The 23931-nt window shown below is 44.0% G+C and overlaps 1 protein-coding gene across 31 annotated transcripts in view; it reads left to right on the top strand.

The window, feature by feature from the left end:
* Sorbs1 (sorbin and SH3 domain containing 1) overlaps positions 1 to 23931 on the top strand; it is a 259137-nt gene that overhangs the window by 123702 nt on the left and 111504 nt on the right. For 21 of the 31 annotated variants that reach the window (XM_045134864.1, XM_045134873.1, XM_045134902.1 and 18 more), the window contains 4 exons: positions 7699 to 7753; positions 13179 to 13247; positions 16162 to 16257; positions 18457 to 18585. In XM_045134864.1, coding sequence (XP_044990799.1) covers positions 7744 to 7753; positions 13179 to 13247; positions 16162 to 16257; positions 18457 to 18585 — 304 coding nt within the window. In that variant the 5' untranslated portion in view covers positions 7699 to 7743. The remainder of the gene's footprint in view (positions 1 to 7698; positions 7754 to 13178; positions 13248 to 16161; positions 16258 to 18456; positions 18586 to 23931) is intronic. The other 10 variants (XM_045134894.1, XM_045134840.1, XM_045134985.1 and 7 more) reach the window with 2 other exon arrangements.

Genomic DNA, 23931 nt, shown 5'->3' on the forward strand with positions numbered 1-23931 from the left:
AGCAAAGCTCTTTCTCACCTTCATAAGCCAAACCTCATAGTCCATAGTACTTACTGTATTCAGGTCTTTCAACTCTGACCAGAATAGCCCATCAAGCTGTACTTAACAGCACTGCAAAGCATCTCTTAGGCCAAGGTTTCAAATCCTTCCACATTCCTCTTGAAAATCAGCTCCAAAAGGCCAAAGCCACACAGTCAGGTATCTAGCAACACCACCACTCTTGGCACCAACTTTACTGTTGCAGTCAGGTTCACATTGCTGGCAGAAATCACCCAACCAAGAGTAGCTTGTGGGGGAAAAAAAGGTTTATTTTGGCTTACAGACTCAAGAGCAAGCTCCATGATGGCAGGAGAAAATGGTGGCATAAGCAGGGCATGGACATCACCTCCTGGCCAACATCAGGTGGATAACAGAAACAGGAGAGTATGCAAGGGGAAACTGGCTATAAAACCCTCAAGCCCATCTCCAACAATAAATACACTGCCTCCAGGAGGCATTAATTCCCAAATCTCCATCAGCTGGGAACCTAGCATATAGAATACCTAAGTTTATGGGTTCACCTGAATCAAACCACCATGGTGCTTTGTAGTTATTTTTTAAAACTAAGATCAATGAAACCAAACTATACAACCAGAGGATATTTTTAAATGAACAATGTAGTGTTGTTACAATGGACTGGCATACAACAATTAAAATGATAGATATGCTGACTGTGTGGAAATCCAGAAAAAATATTTACAAAGTAGTTATTAAAAAAATGACAGAGACATTCAGATGTACTTACAACTACGTAAAGGTTATTTATGCACCTAAAGTTTAGAAAGGACCATAAAGTAACCAAAAAAAAAGTTTCTATTAAGGTATTTCACAGTTGAATAAAAAAGATTTGTTCTGGGGTTTGGGAGATAGCTCAGTGGGTAAGGTGCTTGCTATGCAAGTATGAGGACCTGATTGGGTCCCAGTGCCCACATAAAATGCCAAGTGTGGTGGTGCATGCCTGTTATCCCACTTCTGGGGAAACCAACCAGCAAATCTTTAGGAAAACCTGCTGGCCAGCTAGTCTAGCTGAATCAGTGATCTCTAGGTTCAGTGAAAAACCCTATCTCAAAAAAAAAATAAAAATAAGGTAGAGAATGATTGGGAAAGACACTAGATGTTGACCTCTGGCCTCCTTACACATGTGCACACATGGGCCCACATGCACATGAGAGCTCACATACACACATGCATACACACATATCACACATTAATGTGAAAAGAGAATTGAATTGTCCTTTAAAGATGGAGTAAATAAAACCTCAAAACAATAAAGTTCATAATGAGAAACATGTACAAAATAAACATTTGCTGATGCTGTCTTTTGGCTTTGGTAGGCAAACTGACTTATAGTAACACTGGGACTGGAAACCACAAATGCAAATGTAGCACAGGAGGTTGTGTGTTCCTGGACTCGTCCTGGACTGAAAACAAGTGTTCTCACAGCCTAGAAAGTGATCTGAGGGGTTGTTGGAGGTCCTGGATAGTCACAGCTATTTGAAAGAGCCCACGATGGTTCTGGTATTTGCTACACTTAAAAGTGACTTTCTTTTCACCCCTATAGTTCAAGTCTGTCAATTCTAAGGGCAGTAAGCAAAGCGATGCAGAAAGGAAACTAATGCCCAACATTAGCTTGTTAACAAAGGAACAAGAGCATGTCTCCTTGTGCAGACCCTCACACCCTTCCCTGACATTCATTCCTGTTGCTGAATTCTCTCCATCATTGTCATGCACAGGGTCAAGTGCAGAGACCACATGGGATTTTGTTAAAGTGCAGGTTCTGATTCAGCAGGTATAGAATGGAGTTGATTTTCTGCATGTTTTTTAAGCTCCTAACTCATGCCAGTGTAGCTGGTCTTCAGACCACACTTTAAATACTGAGGTTCTGCATTCAAAATATATGCAAAGCTTTTATTTTTATACTAAACTTTTATTAGTATGTATTAATTTTTACAAAAGAATGGCTTTCATTTTGACATTTTTATACATGCATATAACTAACATACTTCGGTTATATTAACACCATTACTTTTCTTAACCCCCTTTCCCTGCCCCCCTTTCTAGTAGTCCAGTTTCACTTTTATGCCTTAAAAAAATCCAGATTCTGCATACGAGAGAAAATGTGTTACTTGTTTTTCTGATTCTGGCTTATTTTGCTAAATATGATATCCAGTTTTAGCCATGTTCCTGCAAAAAACATAATTCTTCATGGCAAAATACTACTTCTGTATAAATTTAACAATTTTTCTGTATCCATTCATCTGTTGACAGGTACCTAGGCTTTTATAACTAGGTTCCTGTAAATAGTGGCATGATAAGCAAGGGTGTGTGCACAGGCATCTCTCTGTGAAGCTTTTATTCTTGCAGGCATCCACCTAAGCTGGGACAGCTGGATCCGTCATATGGAGCTCTATTTTTAGATTTTTGAAGAACCTCAATACTGATTTCCACAGTGACATCACTAAATTACATTCCCACTAAAGGTGTAAAAAAAAAAATTTAAAAAGAAACCCTCACTTCATCTCCACTGGCATTTGTTGTTGCTTTTTCTTGATGTCACCATTCTGTTTGCAATATCACTGTATCAGCTACTTTCTTGTTAGGACAAAATACCCAACAAGAAGCAGCTTATGGAAAGAAAAGTGTTTAATTTGCCTTCCAGTTTCAGGAAAGTTTTGTAATGATAATGAAGGCATGGCAGGAGTAGAAAGCCAGAGACACACTGCAGCACAGGAAGGGGAGAGAGAGAGAAAGGACCTGGGGCCGGGCTAAAAACCTCCTCCTGTGAAGAGTTCACAACCTTTCTGCACAGCACAGCCAGCTGGAGACCCAGGCTTCAAACATAATGAGCACATGGGGTATATTGTACAATCAAATCACCACAATCACTTGCCTCCTTTGTGTCTGACTGTATCTTTGCCAGTGAGGTACGTTTCTAGTAGAAAGCCAACAGTTGAATCTTGTTTTAAAACCCATCCATCCAGGTATGGTGGCGCATGCCTTTAATCCCAGCACTTGGGAGGCAGAGGTAGGAAGATTGCCATGAGTTTGAGGCCACACTGAGACTACATAATGAATTCCAGGTCAGCCTGGGCTAGAGTGAGACCCTACCTCGCAAAACCAAAAGAAGAAAAAACAAAAACAAAAACAACAAACCTGTCCAGTTACTCATGCCCTAGTCAACAAGTTGGGGTGGCTTGCATTCAGAGTGTGCATTAAAATGCATGTGCTTCTTCATTGTGTTCACCTTAGATACGGTTGCTGGCTTTCTGAGTTAATAATGTTTGAGCCTTTTCTGATTCTCATTTGCATATCTGTTCTAGCAAGGTTTGGTCTTCTTGGGCTCTCTTATGGTTGTGTACCTTTTGATCTTCTGTGTTCAGTATTCTTTTAAATGCCTTCCACCCTTCTGGCCTAGTACTGGTCATGAATTGAATTACTTTAGTTTATGCCTAACATGAAAGGTTTTTATTGCTTCAGTTTTTTTTAAAGCTTTTTTAAAAATTTTAGTGAGAGTGAGAAAAAGATGGAGAGAGAGAGAGAATTGGCATGCCAGGGCCTCAGCCACTGAAATCAAACTCCAGATGCTTGCACCACCTAGTGGGCTTGCATGACCTTGTGCTTGACTCACCTTTGTGCATCTGTCTTACGTGGGATCTGGATAGTTGAACATGGATAATAGGCTAGCACCTTAACCACTAAGCCATATCTCCAGCCCTATTCCTTTAGTTTTAAAGGATAATTTTTCTAGATAAGGTAATCTGAATTGGCAGTCATTTTCTTTGGGGGCTTAAAAGATGTCAGTCCATGTTCCCTTGAACTTATAGTCTGTGTGGAATCTGATGTTACTCTTATAGATTAAATTTATAGCTTGTCATTTCTCCTGAGGTTTTCATGATTCTTCTGTATTCTTGGCATTACAATTATAGGATAATGTGTAGGGGTAATTTTCTGGTCTCTGGTCATTTTTGGTTGGGGGGAGGCATTAAATGACTACTTGGTTGTCCATTTCTTTGCCTAGATTTGGAGAATGTTTTGTTGTAATTGATTGAATAGATTTTCTGGGCCTTTTGTCTGTATCTTGGTCCCCACTTCTGTGTCACAGATTTGTAGGCTTGGTCAGTAAATTTTGTCCTAGATCTTGGATGTTATGGTCATGATTTTTAAAAATTGCTTCTTATCGCAGTGTTTCTTCAGTCTGGTTTTCAGTCTCTGATAATTCTTTCTTCCACCTGTTCTTTTGGCAGCTTTCTATTGATTTTTATTTGATTTGTTGAGTTTTTCATGTCCAAGATTTCTATTTAGCTCTTATCCTTTCATAATTTCTTTCTCTTTGCATTCTCATATAAATGTTTGAATTTCTCACCCAAATCTTTAATTGACTTCTGTAGTTTATTCATCCATTTGATTGAATCTTCTTTCAGGTCTCTTACCATTTTTAAAACTAGACTTAAGTTCTTTGTCAAGCATTTGAAATGTTCTAATGTCTTGGACTCAGCTACTTACTGAAAAACTAGGAACTTTTAGAGGAGTCATGCTGCATTACTTTGTCATAATATTTCTTGTGTTTTTATGTATCAGTTTGCTCATCTGTTAGGATGATGGTATTGTGTTTAGTTTTACATAGGCATCTACTTGGTGAGCAGCCTTCACTTGATGGCTTGATCCTAACTTTCTCTCAGATGAGATTGAGCACTTTCCAGGTGGTTTGACTACAGACTTCACTTCCTTTCATAGAGAATTAAAAAAAAAAAAAAAAAAAAACCTGTGGCTAACAATACAAGTATAGAACCACAGCAAGCAAGAGTAATCCTTCTAGATGTGTGGAGTCAATGGAGGATGATCACAAGACCTTTGCTTTGAAACCTGAGAAGCACTGCTGAGGAAAAAAAGTAAAAGAGATCTGGGCAGAGGGAGAGATGGGTTATGCTCATGGACTGACAGGCTCAATAAAATGTCAGTTTTGCCCACATTGATCTGTAGAGTCAACAGACTCTCAACCAACAACCCAGCAGACTTTTTTCTTTCTCTCTCCCCCCCCTTCTTCTTCCCTCCTTATTTCTCTCTCTCTCTTTGTTGGAAATTGATGGCAGTTTTAAATTTCACCTGAAAATGCAAAGGTCCTAAAATAACCAAAATGATTCTGGATAAGAATAAAATAGGAAAACATATTATCCAGTTTCCAGATTATTTAAAGCTATAGTAATCAAGCAAGTGGGTCATTGGATAGACAGCTCAATGGAAGAGAGTAGAGTATAGAAGTAGTCCTATGTATGCGTGTAGGTATGTAGGTAGGTAGATAGACAGACAGATAAAAGCATAGCTCTGTCCTCCAAGGGAATAAAACATAGTGTATTCTAGAGTCAAATATAACTCAAATATGAGTGACCATGGCCAAGAACACAGATTTAAGTTACCCCAAATTCCATCCAATGTGATAGCATGTGTAGTTTTTGGGGGTGGTGGGACATGTACACAGATGTGGCACCCCATGTACACATGAAGACCAGAGGTGTCCTCTTCCATTGCTTACCTGCATGTTTCTTTGTGAAGTACTCTGTCAGTGATTTGAGGGCTTACCTTTTTTCCCCCTCTTTGCTTCCCACAGGACTGGGGTTATAGGTGAGTGTGGCCACACTCAGCTGTTTGCATAGGTGCTGGGGAATTGAACTAGAGTAGTCTCAGTACCCTCAGGTCCACATGCTTGCACAGGCAGCACTGCCAACTACTGAGGCATCTCTTTAGCCTCCAGTTTATGAAGTTTTTATAGTAGCAGAACAAAGAAAGTCATGAATCAAAGCACTTTTCTAATATGTTGGTGGAAAAAATCAGGTAGGCGGTTATAGCAGAGCAGGGAACTCTCTGCTCTAGGTCCCAGATGCTATCTGATGATAGCTCAGGGGTTGGAGGAAGCTTGGGGATCTGTCTGTACATTCCAAAAGGCTGACACAATAGTCATAGGATGTGACGACACATAGATGGGCAATGACCACTTAAGGGAGCTAAGTCAGCCCAGAATAATTCGGCTGTGGACCTGCAGTATTCCAGCCTCTCCCATAATCACTGAAGTTCTGATTAGTCCACCAGTCTTGTAAGTACAGCTTGTTTCCAGAAACTTTACTTCACAATATGTGCTTGTTTCTCAAACAGATTATATTAAATATGAGAAACGCATTCAGCACAAAAGATTGCATATATATAATACCATTCGTTCATAGAAAATCTTTAGAAATGGGTAAAACTGTGATCATGACAAGTGGATCTGATTCCTAGGGATTTGGAATGATGTATTTGACCATAGAGAGGCCTGGAGAACTTTTCTGGAGGTGATGGAAATTCTGTACATTATGATTGTGGTGCTGATTATAGGAGACATATATATGTGTATATTGTGGTGCTGATTATAGGAGACATATATATGTGTATATCATTTGTTGGGATGTTTTGTTTTAGCTAAGGTCTTATATAGCAAAGGCTTGTCTTGGATTTGCTATATAGCCCAGGATGACCTTGAATACCTGACCCTTCCTTTCCTAAGTGCCAGGATTATAGCTGTGTCTAGTTTATTTGTCTAAACTTGGGCTGGAGGAAATGGCTTAGTGTTTAAGGTGCTTGCCTGCAAAGCTAAAGGAGCCAGGTTCGATTCCCCAGGACCCTCATAAACCAGATGCACAAGAGGGCGCATGCATCTAGAGTTCGTTTTCAGTGGCTGGAGGCCCCAGCATGCCCATTCTCTCCCTCTCTCTCTTTCTCTCCCCTACCCCTCCCCCCACCTATTTCTCTTTCTCTCAAATAAATAAAGAAAAAAATAAAATATTTTTTTAAAAAACCAGCACTTTAGGCTGGGGATGTAGCTTGGTGGAAAAGCTCTTGCCTAGTGTCTCTAAGACCCTGAATTTAGTCTTTAGCATCTCTAAAAATAAACCAAAGGAAAGGATACCTTTTGCTGTGGGAAAATGATAATTAAAAGATCTGGATATATATTAGGGTATTGTCAGCACAATGTAACATTCTCTTGGTTTGAGACCTTACTGAGTCAGAAGGTTATTCCCTTGATCATCAGTGACAGCTCCCATTTTTAGGAGAGGGAGTGCAGTACTCCCAGGCTTGGTCTATACATCAGGCTGTCTCGGTGGCAGTATCAACTCTCCAATGTGGGTGGTGAACTATTTCCCATTCCTGTTCTTTGGTCCTCATGTGTGAACTAATCTAGTAGTTGTGAGGTCATATAAGGTATTTAAAGCATTTAGAACATTTCCTTGTGCATATAAGCAACATGTGGTCATTCACTATGGCTTATTGACCCTGATAAGCAATTGTAGGTGATTTACTTCTTTCTCCTCAAGTGTCTTCCCTGCTTCCTTTATACTCTTCCTGAACCTTGTGGACTCATGCAACTTGCAGTTGTTAACAGACTTGTTGCTGGGAGAGATTCCATCGACACCATGTTGGGTAGCTGAACTGAAGCAGGGGATTTGAGGGACTTGGTGTTCAAGGTCCCCTGCTCTGTGCCCAATCATGAACCAGAAGCCTGGCCAAGTGGCTTCCAGTTCCACTGTGTTTTATCAAGGGTTAGAGTTTATGGTTTTAATGCTGACTGTGGGTATTGGTCTTGAACCTAACATTCATGGATTCCATTGTGTCATGTTTGTTTTCCTACAGAGCCATCCAGAGCCCTAGTTGCAAAAGACTTGTCCTGCCACCACCATGAGCTCTGGTAAGTCATTTAAATCTTTCACTTGTCAAGTCTGCAAAATGGGGTGTGTTTCTGAGGTTTTCCGTTTACCTTGTCCCCAGCAGCACCATCACCACATACATCATGAATCGTTTTTTGACCCACTCTCTGTCAAGAGCTGAACCTACCTACGTACATGTATGTACATACATCCACTGCAGCATTCTGTCCCTGTCTCTGCAGTAGTTTCCTTTTCTTTCAGTGAGATGTAATTGGTATACAATAAGCTGTAGCTATTTTAAGCAGACAATTTGATGAATTTGGCATATGTATTCACCTCAGTGGCATTTCTTAATCTAAATGACAGATGCAAAAGTACACAGATTAGCCATAATTGTCCCAGGATGAGAACTAATTCAACACTTCCTTCATCTGGGCTGGTAGAGCAGCTTGCTTATGCTTTTGAAAATAAAGACCCAAGAGCTGCAGAGATGGCCCAGCAGTTAAGAGCACTTACTGCATAAGCATAAGGGCCCAAAATGGCCTGAAACCACCCAAGTTTGATTCCTCAGTGCCCATGAAAACAGCTGGGTGTGGCCACACATGTCTGTTACCCCACTGCTATAGAGGACAAAAGCCAGAGCATCACTGGGTCAGAAAACAAAAGGTGGAAAAATAAACATGGCAGCTCTAGCTTGAGTGAGAAACTCTTGTCTCAAAGAGTGAAAAAAGAGGAGGGCACCCGACATTCTTCTCTGGTCTCTGCACACATTCACATACGGCGGGCACATTTTCATGCCTACATACACATGCATAGCACACATATCACATCATACAGCTCACCACATATACTCTACAAACATACATGCATGCAAAAAATCAAGACCTAAAAAATGACTATCTTTGAGTAGTTCTTTAGAATTAGGATGGAAAATACAAGGCAGGAATAGATCCTTGCTCATTATGCTGCCAAGTCTGGTCAGTGTTCCATGTTGAAGAAGTTTCCATTGGTGGGTTAGGCCTACCTTGGCTACGGAGCAGGCTCTAGAGTCTTCTGAGATGTATAGGTGGAACAAGTAAGAATGGGAGTTAGGGGACCATGCGGATGCGTCACTCAGGATGCTCCTTTTTAAAAAATATTTTAGTTATATATTTATTTGTGAGCAACGAGAGAGAGAGAGAGAGAGAGAGAGAGAGAGAGAGAGAGAGAGAGAGAGAGAAAGAAAAAAGAATAGGCACATCATGGGCCTCTTGTTACTGCAAACAAACTACAGATGATTGGGCCACTTTGTGCATCTGGTTTAACATAGGTACTGGGGAATCACTCCCAGAGTGCTAATCCTGCATCATTTGAGGTTATTTTTTTCATGTGTGTGGGTACATGTGTATGGAGACCAGAGGTCAGTATCAGTTGTCTTCCTCAGTTGCTCTCTATCTTATATTTTGAGTCAGGGTCTTTTGCTGAACCTAGAGGTTACTACTGATGTGGTTAAACCAGCCAGACAGCAAGCCGAGGAATCCTCCTGTCTCTGCTTCCCCAGCACTGAGATTTCAGGCATGTGTTGCTGCACTCAGCTTATATGTGGGTGCTTGTGCTTGCACAGCAAGCACTTTGCCACTGAGCTATCTCCCCAACCCCTACAGCTTTGCAGTACCGTGTGGTTAGGCCTGGGAAGGCGAGGGAGTGGAGTAGCTCAGGGCTGCAGCCTGGCCTGGACATACTCCCTGTGTGGCATGGGCCTGTGCTGACTGTTCCTTTGCTTTTTCCTCTATGAAGTGGACATAGTAAAAGCACTCATCCATTAGTATTTTGTGAAGAGTGAGTGAGGCAGTGCTTTGAATGTGCTGAGCACTGGGCTTAACACATGGTAGGTTCTTGCTGTTAGCAGCCCAGTGGTTTCCAAGAGAAGCACTTCGTTTTTCATGGATTCCAGAGTGTACTTGCTGTGTATAAAGCCTCTACACCTCTTCCCTCCAGGTGGACCCTGGAGCTGCTTCCTGAGTCTTTTCCCCCTTTATTTGCCTTTTGTCATTTAAAATAAGTTTGGACCTTCTTTTCTTTGTGCTGTTAATTTTTTGAAACTTTTGCTCTACCACCTGGAGTTTCTTGTTTTTTCAGTGTCAGGTTTAGCCTAAGCTGACATTGCTCCTCCTGGCAATTATTGTGGAAGGATAAGGAGGAGGGATGGTGAGGGTGTGGAAAGACCCAGGGGATCCCTCTGCTTTCCCAAATCTCTCTCAAGCAGATGCAAGGAGGAGACGTTGCCTCGGGAGTTCAAAATCATGGGCCTTTGACTTTTAATACTAATCTTGGGAATTTCTGTCTTTGTTTTAAAGAAACAAAAACATCACACCCCTGAAGGTAGGGACTGGGCAGTATACTGTGTGTACTTACTTGCTTGGATATTATGCTGCTATTAAAAGTGGGAAGACAGTAGCTATGTGGAAAACATGTTTGGCATCTCCAGTGGAAAGAACAGTATGAAAATACTATATTCTTATTTCAGTTGGGCCTGGGCTTCCACTCACAGAGGGAAATGCTTCACTTACACAATCTCCTTTCATTCTCCTGGAGACTCCTAAATCTGGTCCTGTTTTATTGCCTCCATGGTGGTGACACTGAGCCCCCAGTTGTTAATCACCCATGTGGGGTCACCAAGCTAGTGTGTGGGAGGAACACATAAGCTGCTACACACCAGCCCTGCTGTGAGGGTCTGAGCTTGAGTGCTGATCTCTAAACACTTTTCCAAATAAATCCAAACAACCATAGTTTGGTGATTATGCTTAATTAAAAGGGAAGAGGGAAAGGAGGAACATGGGCCTGGTGATAGCTCACAGGCTGCTCCCCCTGAGAGCTCACAAAAGGCCCCAGAGCGTGTGATCAAGGGGAGTCAGGTTGGGTGTGCAGGGGCATGGGACAGTTAAAGACATGGTGAGGTGCTGGAGGTTGTAATGTGTCCTTTACCTAGATTTCTGGTTTTCTCACTAACATTCTTTTTCTACCCATCCCAGAAATGAGGGTTCAAAGCTAGCTAGACATCCAGGAAAGTGAGCCACAAACGGGATATACCTGGGAAGCCCAGGCCTCTGTGTGTGTGGGCGGAGGTCGGGGGAGGTTGCCCAGGTGTTGTGCCCACATGTGTGCATGTTTGTGTGTTTGTTGTATATCAGGTGTCCGACCTTTTGGAAGGCTGATTTAAGAGCCTTGGTCGGGTGACTTAGACTCAGCCAGATTTGCTGCTGGGGAATGATGTTGGGTTTCAGGCTGGCATTTGGGGAAATAGAATAATAGATAACAAGTCAGGAAATGAAATGTTTATCTCTGTTGGAGAAAGAAGGTGAGCTGTGAATGGCACAGTTCAGACCCACCTTAGTTAGTAGGTCTGAGCCTCTGAGTCTGTTACCTTCTTAATGGAATTGCACCTTCTAACTTGAGTACCAAGGATGAATCTTCCATTGAGTTAAAACGGTGTGTGTGTGTGTGTGTGTGTGTGTTTACTGGAACTGAACCTAGGTTTTCATGCACAAGAGGCAAGCTCTCTCTATCCTTAAGCTATATCCCCAGCTCCAAGATCTGAAAGAGACAATGAGATGCTAATTATGGAATGCTCAATGTGAACCACAGATCCAGTCAAACACATGTTTAAAAAACTGTCATGATAGGTCTGTAGTGTGTCTGGCTCTTTTCTGTGGAGGTCCCTCCAGACATACTGGCCTTATGTCCCATGGTGACAAGGTAGACCCACTGTCCTGTCTTCCTTGGACTACCTTAAATTTGCAAAAGTGATGGACTAGGTGAACAGGGAAGATTTCTGTGTTGTCTACACCCAAACAGAACTCAGAAAAATCTCACTTGAAACTGAGGAGTGGGGCTCAAGAGATGGTCCTGCAGTTAAAGGTGCTTGCTTGCAAAGCCTGATGGCCCAGGTTTGATTCCCTAGTACCCAAGTAAAGTCAGCTATAAAGTGGCACATGTATCTGGAGCTTGTAGCAGCAAGAGGTCCTGGTTGATCCATTCATGTATTCTCTCTCACTCAAATAAATAAAAATATTAAAATATTTTTAAAAAAACTGAGTAGGGGACAGCCAAGGAGAGCCCCAAGGGAGCATAGTATTTCCCAGTGGTAAAGAAAGGGAAGGAGGCCTATGGGCTAAGGGCCTTGCAGGAATCAAGGTCTGGTGGGTATGAGATTTTCTCACATACTCATAGAACTGATTATGGCAGGTAGAGAGAAGAGGGAAACAGAGCTAGGAAGGGCTGGGCTAGAAGTTAAAGAACCTTGAATCCAGACTGAGTTGCTCTGTCCCCCAGGTGGCTTATGGTGGCTCAGACACTTGTGGTTTGGTTGTTTAATGATCAAGAATGTCAGTTTGGGGCTGGAGGAATGGCTTAGCGGTTAAGGCATTTGCCTGCAAAGCCAAAGCACTCAGGTTCGATTCCCCAGGACCCACATTAGCCAGATGCACAAGGTGGCACATGAATCTGGAGTTCGTCTGTAATGGCTAGGGGCCCTAGCGTGCCCATATTCATTCTCTCTCTCTCCCTCCCTCCCTCCTTCCCTCCCTCCCTCTTTCTCTGTCAAGTAAATAAATAAAAATAAACATTAAACAAGAATGTCAGTTTGTTAACTTAAATGTAACCTTGCATGTCAAGATACAAATCATCCTTTCTGCTAAAAGTTTATATTCCAAAGCCTTTTCTATACTTTAGGGAACTTGGAATGCATTTTCCCCATGGAAATACTATTCTATATGATTAAATTCCCCAGACTAAATTTCCCATTTTAAGTTTCTAGTGGGAGGTGAAATACAGTATGTTGAAAGAAAAGCTGTTTAGAGAGCCATGCTGTAGTCCTGCGTTGCTCCCATGTCCTGTGCACGGGGCTCTGTAGCCCACAAGGGCTGCGGCTGGATGAGGGTACATGGAAGGTACTGTCAGTGTGTAGATGAGGCTTGTGTGAGAAAGGCAGACAGGAGGGAGGAGGAGTGGTCAGGAGGCCATGCCACCTTTGGGACAGTAAGTAGCACAAGGTCCTGAACTAGGGTGAGCAGGGACAGTATCTAAAATCACTTTAGACCCTAAGAAAGAAAGGACAGCTTGACTTTGATGAGTGAAGTGTGAGGCAGTGGTTTGAGGAAGTAGAGAGATTTTATAAATGTCAGAAAGGAAGTCATTCCAGGGAAGTAAGAAAATTTGTATCACCCGGCACACTTCCCATCCCCAAATAGCTTTTGCATCCTGCCTGGTTCAGGCTGCAAGGCAGTTAGAACACTCCCATGCACCCTAGGGGCCCTGTCCCAGGCCTGAGAAAGCTGATGGGATGGTGGAGGAGGGTTTGTGGATGGAACCACTCCAGAGACTGTCAGGACCAGAGCTCACTGCTGTCTCTATCCCCATTCCACTTGGGACTTACTAAATGTTGAATAGACATGGTCACAAGCCCTATGTTCTTTTTCTTCTTTTCAGAATGTGATGTTGGTACTTCTAAAGCTGTTGTGAATGGCTTGGCACCCGGCAGCAATGGGACAGACAAAGGTAAAGCTCTTGAAGAGACTGGAAAGAGGGCGCAGGGTATGTCAGTCTGGGGTCACCCCATGTGCCTGGGGAGAAAAGCCTAACTGGCCTAATGAGCTAGCCCTGGCTCCTGTGACAACTTGTTCTCGCTGTGAGATGATATAGTTAAGAGTTGTCCTTCCGGGTGTGGTGGCTCATCATACCTGTAATCCTAACACTTGGGAGGAGGATCACTGTGAGTTCAAGGCTAGCCTGGGCTACAGAGTGAGTTGCAGGTTAACCTGGGCTAGAGTGAAACCTTACTTCACAAAAAAAAGCTATTCTTAGCTTATAAGAATGCTGTGAGAGGGGTTAAACATAGGGATGGAGATGTGTTTCATGCCTGGTGCAATGACACTCATCTACATGAAATTCCCTTTAACCAGCATTTTACCCTTCCTTCTGATAAGCAGGGACATGTTTACAGCTCTGTGAGGCCAGAGCCCAGATCATTAAAATAAATTATCTTATTGACATTAGTTTTATGCATATTCTCTCATTTTTTTCTGTTTTTATCTCTATGCCGGGGGTTGAGCCAACAAGGGCCTTTTACATATACATATGTATAGGCAAGCACTCTGCCACTAAGATACCTCTTCTTCCCTCATTTTCCAGATCTTAAAATTTTCAGGCCAAGAGCTAGCAAATGTGAATTGAATGATGTGGTAAGATGACTCCTGAGATTTTGCCCAGGAGACTTTCACCCTGACCTGGCATCATTTTTAGCAGTGTTGGGCGGCAGGAAGTAATGGGATATGGTTGCATTCTATTCTGCCCCTTAAGGACAGAGACTTGGTGGGAGGCCTCTTATCTCTGCAAGTGTGAGTTCTCTTATCTACAAAGTGAGGGCATTTGATGAGCTGTAGTGTTTATCCCTGCTTCCCACTCTAGGCTCCAGGGATCCTCTAAACATACATCCAGAGACATTTTATGGTATCAAGGTAGAAGGGCAAAAGTCCCAACATGAGGCATTGAAGTAAAAATGCCACATCTCCCAAAGAATCATTTGGCCTTTGTCATTTCCATCTGGTGCAGTCATGTATTCCTTTGGAGACAAGGCAATAAGGATGTGCCAAGGAGGGAAGCCTCTATGGAGAAAAGGCAGAAGAAGGGGACTGGAAGACTTGGGTGCCAGGGGGCTTCTTGGGTGGGGGCAGGGTGGGCAGAGGGTATTTTGCACTGCTGTGTTCCCCACCTTCCTGCCTGGCCACCCTTCTTCAGTCAGTATGCGTTCATATGGACTATGTTCTTGAGGTTTTGGATAATCATGGCTAAGTTGCACTTAGGGAATATGTGGGGCATAGGGCCTGTAGTGTGGCCACAGGTGGGTGTTGAAGAGAGAAACATGGGAGGGGCTTTAAAAACCTATGGGGCTAGCCGGGGCATGGTGGTGCACGCCTTTAATCCCAGTACTTGGGAGGCAGAGGTCGGAGAATCACCATGAGTTTGAGGCCACCCTGAGACTACATAGTGAATTCCAGGTCAGCCTGGATTAGAGTGAGTCTGTACCTCGAAAAAACAAAACAAACAAGCAAAAAATAAAAACAAAAACAAAACCTGTGGGGCCACTATGCCAGTTTTGTGAGTTTGTTTACACAAGAGATAGGAGGAGCATGGTATGTAGAGACGGCTTCCACTCTCTCCTGAGTGAGACTCACCTCTTGGGTGGAAATAAGGAGACACATGTAACCTCAAGGTTATTAGGTGTCCAACGGAGGTCACGGAGCCAGGAGCCATGATAATAGAGCTCCAGCCTCAGCCCTTGAGACCAGCATGATGGTGACAGCTGGCTGAGCTTTTGTTTCTCTCCCATGTAATTGTAAGGCACAATATATTGACAGCTTATTTTTATCTTGAGATGTGCAGAATGGTCATTTTAAATGTAGTTATCAATGGACATATACCATCCGACAGTGTGTGCTTTATGAATCAGCAGTGTGATGGACAGGAAGGGCCCCTTCTACACTTCAGGTGCCTTCGGCCCTTTTTCTGGCCTCCTTCACAATCCCACAAGCCCGTTGCTTGCTCAGCAGTCTTCTTCCCATGCAGTCCTGTCCTTGTCACTCTGTGCTTTGTGGCTCTGAGACTCGTGGGTACTGCCCATCAGAGTGACTTAGCACAAGAGTGCTTCTCTTTATTTACCATTAAAGAGAGAGAGTGGGGGAGACCTCACAAGAGGTTTAGATATGTGCCTACTGTTGAGATGGGGTCTGGGCAGGCAGGCCTGGGCATCAGCATCTGAGATTGTGCACTGGGGTGCTGCCCAGAGTCTTAATTGTGTACTGGGACACTTGGCACTTATGGCCCGGGAAAGGGTGGGCTTAAGCAAGACCATCTGCTTCCTGACAGATGGGGGTTATGATTTGCTTAGGGCCAGAAAGTGATGATTGTTAGACCCTGGAAGTGAGGATTTGTGGGAAGAGGCTATAAGAGATAAAGACCAGGAAGCTCCTGAGTGTGCACTCCCTAATTTCCCATACTCACCTGGAGCCTGTGGGCCATGCCCTCTTCTCAGAGCGCCCACTGCACAGCAGATGACCAGCTTTCTCCCAAGGGACCCTCTGGACCCTGATTGCACTGCCCTTCCTCGGTTTGCCAGGCCATCTGTGTCTCTGTACGTCCCTTTGTCCAAAGCCTTGGCAGTCTCCTGGTGTGGCGGGAGGCCCCAATAAACACTGACCAACTGTCTCTTGGTGATGGTTGGAGGAAGGCTTCTGCTGTCTTGGCCCAAAGTCTGAAACGAGAGCAGGTTATTTTTAATGACCACATCCACTGCTCTTTGCATTGTTTGTTGAGAGTAGGCAACTTCCTTCTTTTGTCTGCTCAGTTCCTTAACTGCCCGAGTGTTTCCCAAATGGTCTTTCTAGATGCACCGTTTACCCTTTTGTGTTTTCAGCAACTGCCGATCCTTTACGTGCACGCTCTGTTTCTGCTGTTAAAATCATTCCTGTGAAGACAGTGAAAAACCCCTCAGGCCTAGTTCTCCCTCCAGGTATCTCATTAAACTGGTTTCTTTCTTTCTTCCTTTTTTAATTGTTAGATTATGCATGGTTTCTTTCCTTGGTTCCTTCTAACACCATTTTGAGGCTTAATTTTTGCATGGTTTGGAGGCATTTCCTCTCAGTTTCCTTTTTTTCTGTGTGTTTGTGGGTGTGCGTGTGTGTGCACATGTCTGTGTCTGTGTCTGGCAGCCAGTGATGAGGGACGAGCCCGAGATAGATGCCTTGCCCTCCCTTCTTTGGAAGGGGGAGTGCAGAGGCTGAACCTTCTCTCTGGGGTGGGGCTCCCCCCATGTTTGCAACTCCTAATACTTCAGTTAAACTACACTTTCCTTGAGAGTTAACCTGGCCTCACAGAGAGCCTCTGAAACAGGCTGAATTTGAAGCAACTGCCTTAGAAGCCAGATGTTGATTCCTAAGATGTTCTGGTTGTTTCCCAGAGTACCCTAGTCCATTCCTGGCTTCACCTGAAGTCCTTTCTGCCTCTCTTCTCTAAGAGACAGGGGTGTACACTTCACATGTCAGCTCTAGCTTAAAGTTTCCTCTGGAGAGAGTGGGAGAAGTAGAGTCCATGGCACTTTCAGAAGTCAGGGAAGATCTGGCTGTGTGTCCAGGAACCTGCAGATGAGTTGTGGATTTACCAGTTTGTCTCTCGTCCTTTTGAAATGACCATCAACCAGTTTTCCCAATAGTCTTGTGACACCATCATGTCCCCTCTTGACAGAGTCAGATGGACCCTGAGACCACCCATGGGCCATGTTCTGTGGCATGGAAGAGGCTGATGGGATGGGCCTGTTTTCTCTGCCATGCTGGTGATTGTTCTGAGTTGTTGGCATAGGGGCAGGAATGGAGAACAAGGAGAAAGGAGGCTTGGCTTCTCACTGCCCTTGCCTTGGAATGGTGATGCCCAGGGTGCTGAGCCCACATCCTGCCCCACGATTCACCCTGAGCATCTGTCTGGCAATCCTAGGTTGTGGGTATGTCTGGAGTTCAGCTTAGCTTGGCTACACATAAAGAAACACTTGGTGCATATACCTTTTGGGATTGCATAGTTTGCACCAGTTTCCTGACCCTTGTTATTGATTTTCCTGGAAGATGGGCACTAGACCTTTGGAAGAAAGCAGGTCCCTCTGTTAACTACATTTTGACTTTCTGTTGTATCAGTTATCTGTGGTGAACCTCTGTCAGAAAATACTGGATAACAATTTCTAGAAATAAATAATTTGTAAGTCTTAAATGCCATCTATCATACTATTATAATCATACTATTTTGTTTGTTGCTGTGGTCAATCTTTTATTGTACCCAGTGTATCAGTTAAACTTTGTCAAGGATATATATGCACATATAGGGAAAGACACACATATACAGGGTAAGTAACTTGTGGTTTAAGGCATCCACTGACTTGGGACACATCTCCCATGATAAGGCGATTGACTATTTTGAGATCCTTCTTCAGGGAAGTCTCACAGATGTCCTGTGTCTGTTACAGGCTCTGCTGAAGCTGCAGGGGAGTTGGGACCCTATGTAGACTTGGCTGAGCTTCAGTAAACATTGTCTCCTGGGGTTGAGCCTGACTGGCCACCCTCCTGGTTGTGTGTTTTCTCATTATGTTGGAATGTGAGGCTCTCCCCCAAGAACAGTGTCTCCTTCTGTCTCATTGTTCAGGGGTCCTGACCTGCCGATAAGAGGTTTGCTTTTCTTTTTCATTTAGAGAATTACAAAGAACAACAGTTCTCCTCAGAAATCCCCTTGATTCCTATGTTGCCCACTTGCTCTTTTGAGAGATGGTCTGATGGTCTGGAATCTTGAGAGATCTTTCACAAACTTTTTCTTGAACCATGCCTTACTAATTAGCCAGACATCTGCTTACCAACCTGAACTGCATTTAATAAAACGAATGAACCTGCTTACATTGGGAAATGTTTTCAGCTGATAACTCATACATTTACTCAAAACTTACCATTGCTTCCGTCTTCTAATCTCATGATGTGCAGCAAGCCTCTGAAAATGTGATTTGTCCTTCTTCACCATCCCACAGATTAATTTTCATTGGTCAGAAACATATGAAACTTTGCAAAGTTTTAACTAGGTTCATCTCATCCCCTGGCTGTAACAGCTTGCTAACTGACTGTTAAATCAGTCCCTCAGGAGTTTTTGCTTTAGTCTTCACTTTTGGTTCTTTTCTTTTCAGACATGGATCCTACAAAAATCTGCACTGGGAAGGGAGCAGTGACTCTCCGGGCCTCATCCTCCTGCAGGGAAACTCCAAGCAGCAATCCTGTGAGCCCTCAGGAATCCCCGCAACATGAAAGCAAGCCAGGTGTGCTACCCTGGGGGCGGCAGAGATAGGCATTGCCATCTAGGAAGGGCGAGCAGTCATTGTGTTTCTGCTGGGGATAGGGTAGGGAGGATATTGTGCTTCTAACAGTCACTTCCTGATTCTCCAGAGGCCCTTGGGACAGCTGGCTGCCATCCCTTCTGTAATGGTTGGTGGTTTAAGCCCTGGATCGACAGGTGGTCCTGTGCTTTGGGTGAAGGCACAGTTCAGTGGTTCCTGCTTGATTTCCGCATTGACTGAGCAGGGAGCCCTTTCACGTGGTCAGTGTTCTGCAGACTGTGTTTGTGTGGACGAGTGCAGGTGGCTCGGGGTCTGGGTGGGAGCACGTGGGAAGATAGGCTAGAGGTTAGGCTTCCCTAAGCTTGCGCCCACTTTCCCATGGCCAGGAGGGCTGGCTGAAGAAAATGCCAGGGGAGACATAAGTGCAGAGGCTGTGGGATGCAGGTCTGGGGTGAGATCCTAAGAGCATTTTTAATGCCAGTGAATAGCAGGAGTGAGGGGAGATCCCCTGCTCACCCTGACCCTTACACTAGGAAGCCCAAGTATTTAGTCACATGGTCTGATACCACATGATCTGATTCCAGCCTAGGACTTTGGAATCCTGAAGTACTTTGTTCACCTCCAGGTGGCTGTGCTGGCCTGGTCAAGATATTCTCTCTCTCAACCTCAAGACGCATGTGTGCTCTGAGGTTGATTATTAGGAACAAGGAGAACATGCATGGTTTGCCTAGGCCCAGTGCCATGGAATGAACTGTTTGATGCTTGCTCTTCTTTAGGTTAGAGTTAGGGTTATTTTGACCTGCCCAGCAAGGGAGTTCCATAGTCCAAGTATTCTAGAAGTGGGAAATGCCCCCTTTGTGGTTCCACAAGCATAGTTTGGGTGAGTTAGCTCTTATTCAATCTGTAGGGCTGTGGTTCTCTAAGCATCACAGTCATCAGAATTAGAAAGACAGGTGGCTGGGCCTAGTCCAGATTGCTTATAGGTCTGAGGCAGAGTCTGAGGTTTTGCATTTCTGGCAAGTCCTTAGGTCATAATCATGCTGTTAGCCAAGGAAAGGGAGTAGGGTTTTATTTTATCTTGAAGGAAATGAAGAGAGGAATTGTTTTTTTTGTTTTTGTTATTGTTTGTTTTTCAAGGTAGGGTTTCACTCTAGTCTAGGCTGGCCTGGAATACACTCGAAATTCTTAGGGTGGCCTCGAACTCACAGTGATCCTCCAACCTCTACCTTCCTAGTGCTGGGATTAAAGGTGTGTGCCATCACACCCAGCAGAAATTGAACCTGGAGGGCAGAGCACTCTCTTTGAACCAGAGAGGAAAGGAAGTAGGATACACAAAACCTTTTGGTTTGATAATGCCAGCATTTTGGAAACTGACTTTTTTCCTGTTGTAGCCACCTGCAATGGGTACCAAGACAGATGCTTAAAGGCGAAACCAGACTAGAGTATGTACACTTCTTACTGCTGATGTTGATCCCTATGGAGTGCATCTCTGCCCCTTGGCCTAGAGATGGCCTGAACAGTCTACAGCACTAAAAGTTGGCAGGGCAGCTTCCTTGGTCTTATACTCTTAGACCCATACCTGACTCCTGGCCTGGTGTGTTTTGCTATTTTATTTTCTTTGTAAGTCCCACCTAAACCAGCCTAGCTGAAAAGATGCCACTCCTAAGCTGGAGGGCATGTGTGAAAGAGAGAATCCCAAGGGCTGATCTAAAGAAAAACTATGTCACTGCATCCCCATAGGCAGTAAAAAGCACCTTAACTTTTTAGGCTGTGAGGTTGTGGAGAGGTAGCCTCGAGTGCCATCTAGTGGTTACTGCATTGCTCTCCACTGGGCCAGGCGGGTGCAGGTTTATGCTACAGAACTGGGTGTGTAGTAGAGGCAGTCTAGGAAGTACTGTCTTGTTCTTGGGTAATTTTATGTCTTACAAATTTATCCAAAATCTTTTCAGTAAACCTTCACCAAATTGTTTTAAAATGCAATTAATTTGAAGAATTAAATGACAGCAATAAGTCATGTACATCTTAGGGTAAATTATTCTTAGTATATTCGTCCTGGTAAGTTGAGATCTTTGAATCCAAAGGAGCATTTGCATCACCTGTGTGTCAGGGGATAATGAGATGAGAATTTTAGAAGGGAGGAAAACAGAAAAATTGGAAAGCATTTTGGGTGGGTAGATAGAGGCAATTGATTGTAACAGTTGGGCACGGGGTATGGTCCACAGCCCTCCTAGCTTGATGTGGTAAGTCATAGTAACTTTGGAGCCCATGTAACATATAGGGGACTTGAATAAGAAGTTTTCCAAGTTATTCTAGTTCTAAAATGTTTCCTGACCCTGGGAAGTTTAGAAATTTACTGACTAAAACTATATTCAAGATTGTACATAAAAACAGTTTGGGTGGAAAGAACAAGCTTGAGTAGAGGAAACAAACATGCCACATACTCTTATCAAAAGTACACAACAAAAAAAAGTACAAAGTAGCTTGGAAGGAGCTAACTGGGAGAGGGGTGGCAGTAAAAGAAAATATGGCGCTGGAGAGATGGCCTAGTAGTTAAGCACTTGCCTTTGAAGCCTAAGGATTCCAGCTTGAGACTCTATTTCCCAGGACCCATGTAAGCCAGATGCACAAGGGGTCGCATGTATCTGGAGTTCGTTTGCAGTGGTTGGAGGCCCTGGTGTGCCCATTCTCTCCCTCCCTCCCTCCCTCCCTTCCTCCCTCTCTCTTTTTCTCTCTCCCTCCCTCTCTCTCTCTCTCTCTCTCTCTCTCTCTCTCTCTCTCTCTGCCTATCACTCTCCAATAAATAAATAAAAATAACAACAAAGGTGTGTACAACCACACCCAGCTATTTAAAACAAAAAGAAAATATGACTTCAAAGACAGAACACTGGGGAAGGAGGATCCTGTCCTTAGGCCCTGGGTTCCAGCTGTGCCCATGTGCTTTTCAGCTGTCCTCTCATCACTCCTTCCTGATAAAACTCAGCGTGACAGCCAGCCAGCACACACCAGCTTCTAGTCTTTAGTGCTCTCCTAGTACCTGGGAACCTCTGAGCCTTGACTAGCTTCATGAGAACACTGCACCAGTATTAACAGACATATGCCAAGCCTAGACATTCCTTGTTCTTGTGACAAAAGACCTTATAAAAAGTAACTTGAGAGCAAGGATTTATTTCAGCTTACAGTTTAGGGGGATACAGTCCACCGTGGTGGGAAGTCGTGGCTGTAGGAGTGTAACATAGCTGGTCAGTTTCAGTCCATCATGGTGGGAAGACATGGCTACCAGGAGTGTGAAGTAGCTGGTCACATTCAGGCCATCATGGTGGGAACCTGTAGCTGCAGGAATGTGAAGCAGCTGGTTATATCCAGTTCACAATGAGGAAACAGACAGTGATGAATGCTGGTGCTCATTCATCTCCTTAGATTCAGTCTAGGACCCTCACCCATGACATGCTACCACCCACATTTTGGGCAAGTCTTCCCGCCTCAAATAACTTACTCTCAAAACTCCCTCATAGACATGCCCAAAGGTTTATTTCCATGGTGATTCTAAACTTCAAATTCATATTCAAAATTCACCATCACAGAGACCAAGGCAATGAGTGCCCCTTGCCAAAGACTGGGCCTGCTTCTGCTTCCTAGTGCCTTTGTAGATAGCTGCTGTGAGGTGGTGGCCAGCTCCCTGCCTCATCACTGGAGCTAGCATGTCTTCCAGATGCTTGGTCTACCTTCTTTCTGCCTTTGCTGCCTTCATCTCTGTAAGTCTCCAGGTTGCCATTTGCTTGGACTAAAAGGTCTAATGTAAATAATCCCCAACCCACACTTTTAGTTCTTGCTCCAGTTTCTTTTTTTTTAAAGTTAGTATTATTTTTTTTTAAATATTGTTATTTTTATTTATTTATTTGAGAGCAACAGACAGAGAGAGAAAGAGGCAGATATATAGAGAGAATGGGCGTGCCAGGGCCTCCAGCCACTGCAAACGAGCTCCAGACACGTGTGCCCCCTTGTGCATCTGGCTAACGTGGGTCCTGGGGAATCGAGCCTCGAACCGGGGTCCTTAGGCTTCACAGACAAGTGCTTAACTGCTAAGCCATCTCTCCAGCTCTTGCTCCACTTTCTTGTTCTTGAGAGAGGTGGTATGACTGTGGGGGTCACAGAGTTCTCTGTCAGGCTCAGCCCTGTCACTGACTGTCTTTGAGATACGGGCAATTTAGATGGCTTTAATTTTATCACCTATAATATGGAGAGTATTGTAATAGAGTTGTTGGAATTGAATGAGCTCCTGTGTATCAGGCAATCAGAACACAGCCAGGACAGGTTAGTAATGGTAGTAGCCACTGTAGTTATCATAGTTTAGGAGGTCTGTTCAAAGGCATGAGGGTCTTGACCAGGCCTGAGGTCAATGGAGGTGGAAGGCAGGCTAAAGTGTCATTGAGAGGATAAAATGACAGAGCTCAATGTGAGAAAGGATTCCATGCTGACCAGGCAGAGGTATCTTCCTGGTTTCCTTTAAGAATTATTCAGTCCTGAAAATTAGAGGTTTGTGAAGGATGTTGAAAGTAGTGTTGAATTCCATTACTAGGCATGTTGAGTCCATTGGCAAGGGAAAGGCTTCTAGGAGAAATTTTTAGTGGGAATTTGAAAATTAGAATCCAGGGAAAGCACTGGGGAGCCATCTGCACCCACATGAACTTTAGGAAGTTGGAGGATCTCTGGGATTGCTACTGTCAAGCTGGAAATCAAATGTAAGTGTCAAACCAGAGGAAAAGAAGCTTCAGAGCCCAGAGATTCCCAGATTTTAAGTCCACTCTTTGGATTCCTACTTTTGAGTGGTAGCCAGACCTCAGGTTCTTGATCATAGCTTCCTTATTGTGAACCTTAGAGCTCAGTTTTGGATTAGTAGCTATTTGAGAAGAATGGCAATAATCTTAGCACTTATTTGTGCCCCTGGGAGAAGCCTCATTCTTTATCCTTTTTTTCCTGATCTCATTGGTTTGTCAGGTCTGGGTGTTGGCCATGACCCTTCAGAGCAAATCACTGTGCCCCAGGTCACTGTGTGTCTTTCTGAAGGGCATCCAGAAGCCTGCAGTGGTGGTGGGTATGATTCTCAGCTCCTGTCTGGCATAGCCCTGAAGACTTTGTGGCTTGATATATCATGCCCTGTGCTCTGACTCAGATGCCAGGCTCCACTTTGTCCCTTATGGTCTGTTAACTCTGTGCCAGTTGGCCTCAGTCTTTACTGCCTGATTCTCTGTGGCAGAGAGTTAGCTTTGGACGGAAAGCTTCTTGCAGCCACCGTCAACTCATGTCTTCTAGTTTGACACCCACATTTGT

Source organism: Jaculus jaculus, chromosome 1, assembly GCF_020740685.1.
Source record: "Jaculus jaculus isolate mJacJac1 chromosome 1, mJacJac1.mat.Y.cur, whole genome shotgun sequence".
NCBI classification, from domain to species: Eukaryota; Metazoa; Chordata; class Mammalia; order Rodentia; family Dipodidae; genus Jaculus; species Jaculus jaculus.